Raw genomic sequence first — 14273 nt, forward strand, 5'->3', positions numbered from 1 at the left:
TAATCCAACTCTGAGTATGAGGCAGCAGTTCAGTTTCAAGTGCTAGTTAGCTTGTTAGCTTGCAGTTAGCTTGTTAGCTTGTCTCCATGAATGAGGAATTATCCCCAATCCTACCACAGTGGTGATGATCAGATTCTTTGGTTCAAACCGTGCAGGTGATCCAGATGAGATGATTCAGTTCTTGTAGAAGGTTCCTTGGGTTTACTGGCTCGCCATCTGATGTCCTATGTGTGTGTGCTGTTGTCTTTACTGCCACACACACATGGAGAGGAATCCATTTTGTCTCAAACTTTTCAGAAACAAACTCCCATGCCTGTCTTCAGCTGCTAAACAGCCCAAAAGTTCGTTTTTTAGACTCAAACACTTGATAACTTTAGCTAAACACTCAAACACTCAGGTGGTGCAAAAATAATACTCAGAATCTCAAAAATAAAGCTTAAATCTGTCTTTTGTCTGACGTTTTTTATCTGTCACTCTCTGCTCAAAACACAGCTTGCAGGAAGAGACTCTTAAAGGGGCAGTCCACTTTTTATAGTGGGGTGCATTCTTAAAGGCAGGTGTCAAACCCGATTTTTTGACCTCACACATAAAATGTTTTTGACACATTTTAAACATGTCAGCATCATATTTTAACCTTTTAAAGATTATGTATCACTTTTAAATGAATCAGCTATTTATTGTTGCTTTTAAGGAGTAGTATTCAATACCATGAATTGACCATTAGTTTATTTAAACCACTATGACTTTTTATACAGATCTAGATGACTTTTTATTCTTTTAGTTCACCCTATTTGAAACCTGGGTTACACTATCATTTAGCTGGGGACCCCCTGGAACTCCCTCAAGGACGCCTGGGGGTCCCCGGACCCCACTTTGAGAACCAATGCTCTAGATAGACTGCTGCTGCTGTGAACCTATTCAAAACATTAAGTTATTAAGAATATAAGTGATAAAAGAGAGTGTGGATAATCCTGTCAGAGGATGATTATTGGTGCCTTTAAAAAACATTTACACAACGATATCTATAAATCATCACCAGTAATGCCCCTATATAACCACTAAGCAGTTAAAGTATATAGAATAGCATAGTATAGCACGGAAACATTATTCTTAGGAGCCAGTTAACTCATAACCTTTTCTTTTTTGGGTTTTTTGCCCTTTCAGGTGGCAGAGACTATTTTCAGAGGTCTGTGTGTGTGTGTGTGTGTGTGTGTGTGTGTGTGTGTGTGTGTGTGTGTGTGTGTGTGTGTGTGTGTGTGTGTGTGTGTGTGTGTGTGTGTGTGTGTGTGTGTGTGTGTGTGTGTGTGTGTGTGTGTGTGTGTGTGTGTGCGCGCGCTATGTGTGTGCGTTGCTGATGTACACGCTGTGAGTATGTGTGCGTTGTTTTATGTACACGTTGTGCGTGTGCGTTGTTGAATGTACACGTTGTGTGTGTGTGTGTGTGTGTGTGTGTGTGTGTGTGTGTGTGTGTGTGTGTGTGTGTGTGTGTGTGTGTGTGTGTGTGTGTGTGTGTGTGTGTGTGTGTGTGTGTGTGTGTGTGTGTGTGTGTGTGTGTGTGTGGCTGATGTACACACACACACACTGTGGCACAGAGGAGCCTCCTCCCAGGTGGAAGTCATTCTCATTTTACACTCTGTTCCTCTGCCTCCATCTCTCTGCTCTTCCTCCTCCAACACATCAATAATACATGACGCTCATATTTTCACCCTCCAGACCAGAGAGAGACGATCAATCACTCTGAGCCGGTCATCGCTCTGCTCTCTGCTATCCCTGGATGTCCGCACACACACACACACACACGCACGCACGCACGCACACGCACACACACACACACACACACACACACACACACACACAATGTTCCATACATCTCAGAGGCAAATATTGTACTTTTATACTTCACTACAATTATTTTAAAACTTCAGCTACTAATTCATTTGCACAAATTAACTATTACATTATAAAACATACACTTTAGCCCTATTTTATACATAGGCTATTTGAAAATAGCGTTGCGACACGTTGTGAGCTTGTAGATCGGCTATTTTCAAACATTTTAGCACTTTTACTTTTGGCAGAATTGGCACTGTAAGTATATTTTGATGCCAATACTCAAGTACTTTTACTCGAGGAACATTTTGAACACAGGCCTTTTTAAATGCGAGTACTTTTTCCACCACTGCGCGCGCACGCACACGCACACGCACACACACACACACACACACACACACACACACACACACACACACAGTCAGGCTGGGGTCCAGTGGAATGCTGCGTTCCGCTCAGCCAGAGTCAATGCAGTCTCTGTGGTGTGTATGGAGTACACTAGTACAGCATAGCCCGGCCGGTGGCCGAGCCAAGTTCAAGCTCCACAGTCACAGAACGCTGGGTTCTTTCTGAGCCCCCCCCCTCCCTTCCCCTCACCTCCCCCCCATGTATACCTCGTCACACGGCGGCGTACCGTGCCAAAAATAGCAGATCTACAAGCTCGCAATCCCCCCCTACCCCCCCCCGCCCCGGCCGCCGTCGCAATTAACCCTTTAAGACCTGAAGCCGATTCTACAAAATGTCTTCTAAATCCCAACAGTTTTCTGAAAGAAAACATATGTTTCTATGTCAGTGGTGCTCAATTGTTTTTCATGTCAAGGACCCCCAAAATGATATGTATTTGGTCGCCGACCCCCCATCTCAAAATAGTTTTGTTCCAGGGACCCCCCCAGATGCAAAGTTTTGAGTTAAAAAGGGTCGCTTTAAAATAATATATATATATATATATTCCAAGATTTTCATGTTTTTTCAAAAATAGCAGATCTACAAGCTCACAGCGCGGCACTCGGTGCCGCGCTGTGAGCTTGTATATCTGCTATTTTTTGAATAGCCAAAGTGTAAAATAATGCTTTTTTTTTAGCTCAAATAAAAAAAATGACACAGATGCGTTCCAGGTCTTAAGGGGTTAATCACTCTCAACCCCGGCCGTCCCTATTTCGGGCACGTCATTACAGGGCTGCGGGGGGAAAGTTTTTTTTTCTAAAAAGGTTTCAAAATCTTTCAGAAATACAAAAGTAGAAAAGTGCAAGCTTGTAGATCACCATGCGACACTGTGGTATGACTCAGGATAAAAGAGGACGTCGGCACATAGGTCACTTTACAGCCTTGTTTTTTTACACCCACACAGATGTTTAAAATAGATGTTTATAACCTCCTGTGCAGGACCTTGATTGAACCTCACCTTAAAGCACCTTAAAGCACCTTGATCCTTAAAGACCGGGAACGCATCTTTGTAACCACTTTCAACCATTATATTATACTTTGGCCATTCAAAAATAGCAGATCTACAAGCTGCTATTTATTTTTGAAAAATCGTGAAAATTTGCGCAAATCTTTGAATATATATATATATTTTAAAGCGAACATTTTTAACTCAAATCTTTGCTTCTGGGGGTTCCTGGAACTAAATATTTTGAGATGGGGGTCCACGGCCAAATACATATAATTTTGGTGGTCCTTGACATGAAAAAAGTCTGAGATCACTGAGTGTAGCAACATAAGTTTTAGGATTAGGATTTAGAAGACATTTGTACTAGAATCCCCAGAAGAAAAGATTTGAGTTACAAATGTTTTCTTTAAAAACATATCTATCCACATAGATCTACAAACTCGTAGCTCGTAGCTTGTATATCTGCTATTTGTTAATAGCCAAAGAAGTCTAAAAATGTTCTGTTGCAAGTTTAATTAACCGGAATAAAAAACGGAATTAAAAATGTACTTGAGGAAAAGTACAAAAGTATTGGTATCAAAATGCACTTAAAAGTACCAAAAGTAAAAGTACTAAATGTTTGAAAATAGCAGATCTACAAGCTCACAACGCGTCGCCATGCGACGTGTTGTGAGCTTGTAGATCTGCTATTTTCAAATAGCCTAGGTATAAAATAGGGCTGAAGTGGTTAATGTATGTTTCATAATATGATCATTTATATCTGCAAAGCAACTAGTAAGTAAAGTTTTCAAATAATTGTAGTGTAAGAGTAAGAGTACAATATTTGCCTCTGAGATGTAGTGGAGCAGAAGGACGAGTACTGAACATTGGAAATGCTCCCGTAAAGTAAAAGTACCTAAAAGTTTTACTTAAGTACAGTACTGGAGTAAATGTACTTAGTTACTTTCCACCACTGATGTCTACCATGCAGAAACCTTGAACGTTAAGTGGTTAAGCATGGAGCTGGCCCTGGGCATCATCATCATCATCATCCTCATCATCATGGTGGGCCAGCTGAGGACGGGACCCCCTGGCCCTGGAGGACCCGTGGAGGGGGGCGGAGCTAAGGCTCAGCTCCCATGTGATAGGCTATATGTGGCACTGGTGGAAAGCGGGTTGTGGGGTCGAAGGTCAGGGAAACGGCGAACCTGAGCCAGACGAATGTCTGTCATCTGCCCCCCCCCCTGGTTTGTATGGCACGCACACACACATGCACGCACGCACCCACACACACACATGTGCATGTGCGCACCCACACACACACACACACACACACATGCACGCAGGCAGGCAATGCAAACACACACACACACACACAGTTTATCCACGCAAAGATGCCATTGGCACATATTGACTCGCACAGCAGGCACATGCACACACAGTTTACAGCATTGGTTCTCAAAGTGGGGTACGGGGACCCCCAGGGGTACTTGAGGCGGTTCCAGGGGGTCCCCAGCTAAATGATGGATAGGAACCAAATGGACCCTTATGGTTCTGTAACTCTGAGAGTGTACAAATGGAACCAAATGGACCCTAACGGGTCCATTTGGTTCCATTTGTACACTCTCAGAGTTAAATTAACATTGATTTTATAATATAAATTCGGGTCCCAGAGGTATAAATGCCATTAAATGGGGGTCCGTAGCCTAATAATACATGTCAAACTGGGGGTCCTTGACATTAAAATGGTTGAGAATCACTGCTAGAAAGCCGTATAAACCTTCTCTTATGGGGGTCCCTGGCATATCTTTTCAAATGGGGGTCCGCGGGCTAATAAGTGTCAATGTGGGGGTCCTTGACATGAAAAAGTTTGAGAAGCACTGGTTTACAGAACACGCACATACTGACCCATTGAGACACACACACACACACACACACACACACACACACACACACACAGTGAGTGTGTAGGTAGGCTACTTTCACTGTGCGACACTGTTGTACAATGAACCAGGGGCGCAGCCATGGGTGGGCCTGCACATAAAAAGCTGTACAGTGTAAGTCAATGAGGAGCATATTTTGAATTATCGATTTCTAATCACTGGACCAAATATTTTTGATGTCTTGTCCACCTTTGGAGTTACATCATGGCAAGGTAACTACACAACCCAAACCTCTACCAAAGTGGTCTTGCCCTTTAAAAGTACCACAAGTAAAAGTACTCATTATGTTTGAAATGGCAGGTTTCCAGCAGGTGAAACAGAGCCGGGATGAAGCTGCAACGAGGTGACGAAGAGGAAGAGGTTTCAGAGCTTTTACTGTGAGCCGGTTCAAAGCCGAGAGGCCTTTATTGTTTTCCGAGAGACAAGAGGCACTTAACGTTTTAACGGCTGCTCGGCACCATTTCCGGCGACGAGGGCTCTCGGCTCGGCAGACACACAAGGAGTCGACAGACAAGAAGAACACGTGTCTGAGCAACGATTAGGTTGCTGTGCGTAGGAATTCACCACGAGCACCAAGGGCTCCGTGACACAGGGACGGGTCTAAGGTTTCTTTCCAGGAAGACCATTGTCTTATTTTAACGAGACGTCTCTGCATTTGGAAACAAAGCTTTTTTTACACAAGTCGGTTCAGTTGACACGCAGATAACACCAGGCCTCCCAGTCAAAACATTCAGGAGAGGAGGAGGAGAGGAAGAGGTGAGGGAGAGGAGAGGGAGAGGGAGTTGTTCTCCAGGAAGAAGGCAGCATTTAAGGGGAACAGCTGATCCACTATTGGCTCAGAGTGGAGTCTGTCTGTCTGTCTGTCTGCTGTCTGTCGCTGGATACAGATGTTGTGGAGCGGTGGAAATCTGACCTCCGTTTCTATTCCGACCTCAACATCTGACCCAGGATCACAGCATAGAGGGAACTCCTCCACTGTGAGAACGTGTCTTAATCCTGCACACAGTGCAGCTGTTACAGTTGGAGGGGAAGTGTTGGAGAAGAAGCTGGGGGGGGGGTGGGTTGAAGTGGATGCTCATGGGGGGAGTCGGGGGGGGCATTACAGTGGAGTGCTATTTCACCCCCTTGCCATAAACACAGCAGAGTGTTTTCTCTCTCTCTCTCTCTCTCGCTCTCTCTGTCTCCCTCACAGACACACACACACACACACACACACACACACACACACACACACACACACACACACACACACACACACACACACACACACACACACACACACACCTGCAAAGGAGGGGCTCTGTGAAAGCCACAGATCTGCTCCAGTTTCGTCCGCTCGCAGCGCAGGGCTAATTAAAGAATCAAGCTACATTAGGAGCACAGCAGACCCTCTACACCCGCGTCATTCAATTACAATGGATCTGAGGAGATCTGCAGGCAAATGTCCCAGCACGCCGGCACTTCCCAGCATGCCGAGCGTTTGAATTAATCCAAAACAAGCGCACCCCGGGCTCTCTGACTAACGACGCACGCACACACACACACACACACACACACACACACACACACACACACACGTTTGTATAACTATACTTGTGAGGAGATCAACACTTTAGGACAACCATTTTATGAATGCCATTTAAAATATATATATATATATATATATATATATATATTTTGCCATTTTTAACCGTAAGCCTAAAGCCGAAAAACAGCAGATCTATAAGCTCACAACGCGTCGCGCTGCGACGCGTTGTGAGCTTATAGATCGGCTATTTTTCGGTGCATGAGACTGGCGCGCAACTAAGTATAAATCATGTTTAACTCTAATTCCGATTCCTAAACCTAACCTCTAAATGTCTAATCCTGACCTGAATGTTTTTCTAATTGTAAACGTATCTCTAAAAAACGTTTTTTTTTAACTATAAAACAACCATTTGTCTTGTGAGGACCAGGAAAACGGTCCTCACAATGCATATTTCTTCAAATTCCACTATACTTGGTCCTCGCAAGTATAGTAATACAAACACACACACACACACACACACACGGTGCGCTCCCGTGCAGCCAGCTGCATGTCAACATATGAAAACATGATGCATGCGCTGCTGTTGTGCACTTACAGAACAGCTGATGTTGCAACAAGCTCACGGCTTTGTAGATCCGGCATTTTCGGTGCCCTGTGAGCTTTTACAGATATGTACTACTTTCGGTGCACTGTGAGCTTGTAGAACTCATTTCGGTGTGTGTGTGCTGCGAGCTTGTAGATCTGTGTTCGGTGCGCGAAAAACAAGTATAAATCATAGGCATAACTCGTGCGCGAGAAATTGCGGAGTGGATAAGCGCGCGTGCGTGTTTGCGTGTACGTGCGTGTGTGTGTGTGTGTGTGTGTGTGTGTGTGTGTGTGTGTGTGTGTGTGTGTGTGTGTGTGTGTGTGTGTGTGTGTGTGTGTGTGTGTGTGTGTGTGTGTGTGTGTGTGTGCGCGCACACTCTAAACCGTGTTGTATTGTCCTGTGAGCAGGCCAGGGACAGGAGGTGAGGCCAGATCGGTTCAGTTCGGGTTGGGTTCGCGCGCAGTGTGTGTGTCTATAAGCCGTACACGTTGGCCCTGACACCCATTAGGAGGAGAGGAGACAGAAAGCAGTGCTGTCACTGAGAGGCAGCTCACATCACAGAGCTCACATCACAGAGCTCATATCACAGAGCCCATCGTCCAGGCCGGTGAGGCCGGTGGCATCATGGCATGTTGAAACACGAGCTGGTTCCAGGATACCTCCAAGTGCCCGAGCCTCCTCTCTGAGGCTCTGACAGACCGATAACAACACAGCGGGCCGGGCCTGGCATCCTCCCTGACACACAGTATATGTGTCAGGGAGAATGCCAGCCCAGTCCTGCTTAAAAAGGCCCTATCTGCTCTTTAATGAGAAACACACAGGTTGTGCAGATGGTGGAACAAGATGTTACTATGAGAGAGCATTCGTTCAGCCGGTGAGAGGAAAGCAGGTGGGGGGGTTGGGGGGGAGAAAAAAATGGAGTGAAGATGCAAAAAACACAAAAAAGAAACGGAAGACGTGAGATGATTAGAGCCTGCTTTGCAAGGTCGCTCGCCTGCCTGTACTGCAACTTGCAACTAAAGGCGAACGTAGAGGAAAGATGTGATCTCTGCGTGTGGGTGCAAAAAGACACGCAGAGATAGGAGAGCTGACACTGTGCAGCGGGGTTTCCCTCTTGTTCTAAACACATGAGGACATTGGCAGAGAGTCTCGTCTAAACAGCTCGGCCCCGACGTCCTCCTAAAAACACACAAATCCCCTGTCTGTCCTCTGGCTGACACAGACACACACACAGCCGGGCAAGAATATACAGTATGGTACTTCTGGATTGTCGCCCTGTGTTTCCTTTGAAAAGAAAGTGAGTGAAGAACAGGATATTATGTAGCCGTCCTTATAATGAGAATAAAACCTCTGCAATTTACGACGAGTACTTGTAATGCCTGCTACGATATGCTGTGTATGCTACGGCAGGGTCGACCACCGAAAATAATAGCCAATCGACGAGCTCACAACGTGTCGCAAATGCGACGCGCTGTGAGCTTGGAGATCGGCTATTTTCGGTGCACTGGACAGCCGTAGGCTCACTGGACAGCAGCTTGGACGAAAGGCTTAAATCAGACACATTTTAAATGCAATACTGAGGGAAGTGAACTTATGGCTTTGGTACAGGTTTTAGTCCTCTGTGGCAACAACAAATAACTGTTAAAACAAATCGATACATTATAAGAATAACTCTGAAGGAAAGTGACGATCAAGGATTTGCCCAGAGATAGTTTTCTCAAAGAGGTTTTAATGGCAAAGGTGATTTAAAAAAGGTAGAGTAAGTGATTTTTTCTTTTTAAACAAAAGCCAATTTGTTAAAAAGTTCAAGCTCTATTATCCTGATAGTAATCACTGCTATAGTAGTGTTTGTTCAGTCACAGGTGTCTCCCCAGCTCTTTAATTAACAGAAAAGGCAAATTCAGCTTAAATGTTACGGTACAATTTTTGTCTGCTCATTTATTTGTGTCATCACTTGCAATTTCACTTGTTTATCCTGTATCCTCTGTATGTTCTCCCTCCTGATTGGATAAAATTAGTATCCCGACCTGAATTTTTTATTTATTTTTAAGAGCTGGAGAGACAGGGAGATTCCCGTTACTGAACAAACACTCTATAGCAATGATTACTATCAGAATATAGAACTATTTATCACTTGGTATAACAAACAAAAAAATCACCTTTAAGTCAAGCTAAGACTTTTTTTGTGTGTATTCTACTTTGGTGAGAAGGGTGGCAGGCCCAGGCCCAGGCTGGTGGTTCTGATGAATCCACAGCTGGTGCGTCTGCTAACAATGAACTCATACTTTTCCAGTGTTTATAGACTATGTTCAGGGAACTGCATATAGAGACATACTGTGGGCAGTGTGTACATTAAAGGGTACACGCATGTGAGCGGATCAAAGCCATGACAAATTACACTCAAGATCATCAGGGTGAAAGGCATTCGGATAAAGTTCCTCCTACAGCGTGCCATTGCCGACAAAGTAGAGCAGGGGTCTTCAACAGGGGGTCCGGGACCCCTAGGGGGTCCTCAGAGTTACTACAGGGGGGTCCGCCAAACCCTAACATCCCTATATTCCGAGGAGAACTTTAGCCAAAAAATAGCTGATCTACAAGCTCACAACGCCTCGCGCTGCGAGGCGTTGTGAGCTTGTAGATCGGCTATTTTCGGCAAAGGGGTTTGGTGTAGAGGGAAAAAAAGAGCAGGCTAAGTACAGAGCCAAAGTTCTGTACTTAGTTTACTGAGTATTGACGTGTTTAAGTTGCTAAATGTCTGAAAATACACATTAACACGAATCCAACACAACACTGATGACAGATTTCATAGACAGCGTCTGTGACGCCAGCTATGAAATCTATGAAAAGGTTTAATCTGCACCACAATTTTATACAATATGTAGTGGAGGGGAGGGGGGTCCCTGCTTCATCTCTCTCTCAGCTAAGGGGGTCCTGGCTCTGAAAAACGTTGCAGCAGACCCCTGTCCTATAGAGAGCTATTATAGAGTGAACTCACACTAGGAGGCTAAACGTCTGAGTTCACTCTATATAGTACTGCTACTGTTATTCATCATCAGAGTTTTGCATTATTGGGTCTAAAAATAGACACCAGCTATGCAAAGATGTCAATTTGGGGCGTTGTGGAGTCATTTGGGGCATTGTGTGGAGTGGGTTTGTTTTTTTTGTTTGAGTTTTTACGCATGCATTATATACTGTACTACCCTACAATGACAATACTGCAAAGGCAGTGTTTTTCCCTCCAGGGATTACATTATGCACCGTTTGCACGCAACAGTTTTCAAGTCAGTTCTCCCCAGTGAAAACAGTCTCTCTCTCCGGCTCTCTCCGTTACGCACACCTGGCCCCCAGCGTTGGTTGGCCCCCACAGCGGCGGGCGACAGTCAGCAGAAAGAACACAAACATGATGATGTAGAGGAAACTGTTTTGGTAACTAATCACGCAAAAAAAAAACGAACGTACGGGGGCATCAGCAGGTATCTCTCTAGTATAACTTCCCCATGTGGGAACTATACCGCCAGTCTAATGAAAATGCCAATTACCCCCCTATGATTCTGCAGAAATTGGATTTGAAAAATCTCATTGTGGGCTTAATCAGATGAAAAGGGAAAGATGGGGGGGGGGGGGGTTTGGGCAGGAAGACCCCACACTGGGATGATGTATGGACGGCACCACGCACGGGTTTAAGTGCCAGATAAGCAACTCCACTCGGCTAACCCAATCAGACCGGGGAACGCATCTCTGTGTGTAATTTTTAGATTTTCTTTGGCTATTCAAAAATAGCAGATCTACAAGCTCATAGCGCCTATTTCTTTAAAAAAAATCGTGAACATTTGTGCAAATCTTTGAATATGTATATATACAGGATATATATTTAAAGCGAACAATTGTAACTCAAATCTTTGCTTCTGAGGGTTCTACAAATGTCTTCTAAATCCTAACAGTTTTTTTTTTTTTTAAACATATGTTGCTATATCAGGGGTTCTCTTAACTTCTTTCATGTCAAGGACCCCCCAAAATGATATGTATTTGGCCGCGGACCCCCCATCTCAAAATATGTTGTTCCAGGGACCCCCCAGAAGCAAAGATATGAATGAAAAAATGTTAAATATATATATATATTCAAAGATTTGCACACATTTTCACAATTTTTCCAAAAATAACCGCACTATGAGCTTGTAGATCTGCTATTTTTGAATAGCCAAATAAATCTAAAAATGACACAGATGCGTTCCCGGTCTTAATGGATTAATTGGAAGATTCATCAAATGAGAGCAGGTATGTACTGTATGCCTACTGTAGGCTATACTGTATCGTCATAAAACACGCCTGATTGCCGGAGTCTGAGGGCAATAATTAACTTATGACCTAAGTTAGTAACTTATGTTTTTTGTATTGCTTTTATGTTCTTATAATGATGCTGTATTTGTATGAGCTATTGCTTGTATGTTTCTTTTCCTATAGCCTATGTTGTATTTTATGAGGTCGTTATGATGTTAATATTGTGAATGGAAAGCACTTTGGGTCAACTTCTGTTGTTTTTAAAATGTGCTCTACAAATAAAAGGTGATACGATTAAATGCTTTGCACAAGTATATAGACCTACTTCTGGGGGTCTCTAACAACTTGAACCCCCCCCCCCCAGCAACCAGGGGGGGGGGGGGGAGCAGTCCAAGTTTACAGAGCCAAGTTTACTTCAAGTCTACACAGGGTTTAAACTTTAAGACAGAGCAGGAAGGCTTGAAAAGTTGGGCTCTAGACCAGCGGTTCTCAAAAAGTGGGGTTTCGGGAGTCGGGACTCTCAGGGTTCTAAATGGACCCCTATACAAGCCTGTAACTCTGACAGTGTACAAATGGAACCAAATGGACCCCTACAACAAGGCAACTGTATTTCTACAACACTTTTCATACACCAGGGCAATTCAAAGTGCTTTACAGAATAAAAATACAGAGTGCAACAATGCACTTGCCTGTAACTCTGACAGTGTGCAAATGGAACCAAATGGACCCGTTAGGGTCCATTTGGTTCCATTTGTACACTGTCAAGAGTTAAGGGGGATGGGGGTCCTTTAAATTTAAAAGTTTGAGAACAACTGATCTATACAAAACCCAGGCGAAAACAGTCACTTTTTTTCTTGGTATGATAAACATAAATAGAGCCACAAAAACATATTTAAACTCACATGAACGCATGGTAGATGAACGCCCATCCTCGCGGTCTCTCCAGCACGTTGTACAGCCAGTTCTGGAGCTTTCTGTAGCGCTTGGTGGAGGCGGAGGTCTGCCCCCCCCGGGATCCGCCGCCGCCGCCGGGGGGTCCGGGACGCGGGGTGCCCAGCAGCCCCGTGCGGTTCGAAGGGGGTCCGCCGCCGCCGCCGCCGAGGGGTCCGGGCAGCGGCGTGCCCAGCAGCCCGGTGCGGTGCTCCGGCGTGGAGGGCTCGCTCTTCTCCGTGTGGACGGCGGTCAGAGCGACGAACTCAACCCGCCGCTCGTCGTCCTGCGCCGGGGGAACCAGCGTCCTGATGCCGCCGTTGTTCGACGGGCTTCCTAACATAGTTTTTTTGTGTGTTTGTTTTTTGAGAGAGAGGCTGATATATAAAAGAAAAAACCCCGAAATGATCTTAAAGTTTTAAAGGTTTTTTTTTTTTTTTTTAAGGGGGGGGAATCTCTTCTTCTCACCGGATCATTATCTGCAGGATCACAACAGAGCAGAGTTTCAGCCAAGTCATCATCATAGTCCCGTTATGTTTGTGTCCTGACAGAGAGAAACAGAGCTGTATAGAACTGTGATCTATACCTATAGCCTAGGTGTCCTAGTCCAGGTATTAACCTCACAAAGTTATCTGTGGATCGAGTCATGATCGCAGAACAAAACGCGCACAACAACCACAACACCAACACCAACAAACAGGCACGGACAAGTGCAACAACGCGTCAAAACGTGACCTTCACAGAACATGGTTGAAGCTCTAGATGTTTTTATGAAGAAGTTATGAGGAGGAGGAGGTCTGTGAGATCACACACACAGCAGCGATTCCCCGGGAGCGTTGCGTTGAACTTTGAGCGTTAAAGGTGCCAATGATTTGCAATGAGAGAGAGAGAGAGAGAGAGAGAGAGAGAGAGAGAGAGAGAGAGAGAGAGAGAGAGATGCTGCTGCTCTACAACCTTAAAGATGTGTCACCGTTGCTGTTTCTCTACCACAGCAAATAACAGCAGATCGCATTGACTCTCAGTCTCATTTGAAATAAATCACTTTTTTTTGGTACAAAGCCAGCGCTAGAAAATGTTAAAGTAAACGACAACGCGAGGTCAGCGCGGCCAGGGAGACCATTTAATTGTACCCTGAACTATTCTACCGGTAAACAGCATTGTTTCACTAAGTTCTGTTCTGCTGCCATTCAGAGACGCGACTGCTCACGAATCCTCTCCTCCCTCCCTCTTTCTCCCTCCCTCTTTCTCCCCCCCTCCCTCTCTCTCTCTCCCCCTCTCTCTCTCTCTCTCTCTCTCTCTCTCTCTCTCTCTCTCTCTCTCTGGTCGGATAGAGGATAGGTGGGCACTATAAGGGACAATTGGCTATTTTGTCCAAAAAAGTTAAAAAATAAAAAATATTTTTAAAATGATTTAAGTAATGTAAAGTATACATGATGTGAACATGCACTGTACATCATTATCAGACTTAATTGTATTCTTCAATGTCTTGTTTATGCCCCCAAAATGATTGGATATACAGGTTTTGTAGCAATTGCAGAAATATTAGACATTAATTGTAATGTTTAAGCATGTTATAATCATAACGTATACTTTACATCATTGGTTCTCAAAGTGGAGTCCGGGGACCCCCAGGGGTCCTTGAGGGAGTTCCAGGGGGTCCCCAGCTAAATGATAGATTAGGCACCAAATGGACCCTTATGTAACTCTGAGAGTGTACAAATGGAACCAAATGATACACTCTCAGAGTTAAATTAACATTGATTTTACAATATAAATTGCGGTCCAAGTGATAGAAATGCCATTAAATGG

At 44.5% G+C, this 14273-nt stretch overlaps 1 protein-coding gene across 1 annotated transcript in view; it reads right to left on the bottom strand.

Annotated features, from left to right (window-relative positions):
• kcnq4 (potassium voltage-gated channel subfamily Q member 4) overlaps nt 1-12918 on the bottom strand; it is a 154554-nt gene extending 141636 nt beyond the window's left edge. Inside the window, exon 1 of the mRNA XM_084081388.1 lies at nt 12437-12918. Coding sequence (XP_083937514.1) covers nt 12437-12807 — 371 coding nt within the window. The 5' untranslated portion in view covers nt 12808-12918. The remainder of the gene's footprint in view (nt 1-12436) is intronic.
• Between the last annotated feature and the right edge of the window lie 1355 nt (nt 12919-14273).

This window comes from Gymnoscopelus microlampas (genome assembly GCF_963454915.1).
Source record: "Gymnoscopelus microlampas genome assembly, chromosome: 15".
Lineage (NCBI taxonomy): Eukaryota > Metazoa > Chordata > Actinopteri > Myctophiformes > Myctophidae > Gymnoscopelus > Gymnoscopelus microlampas.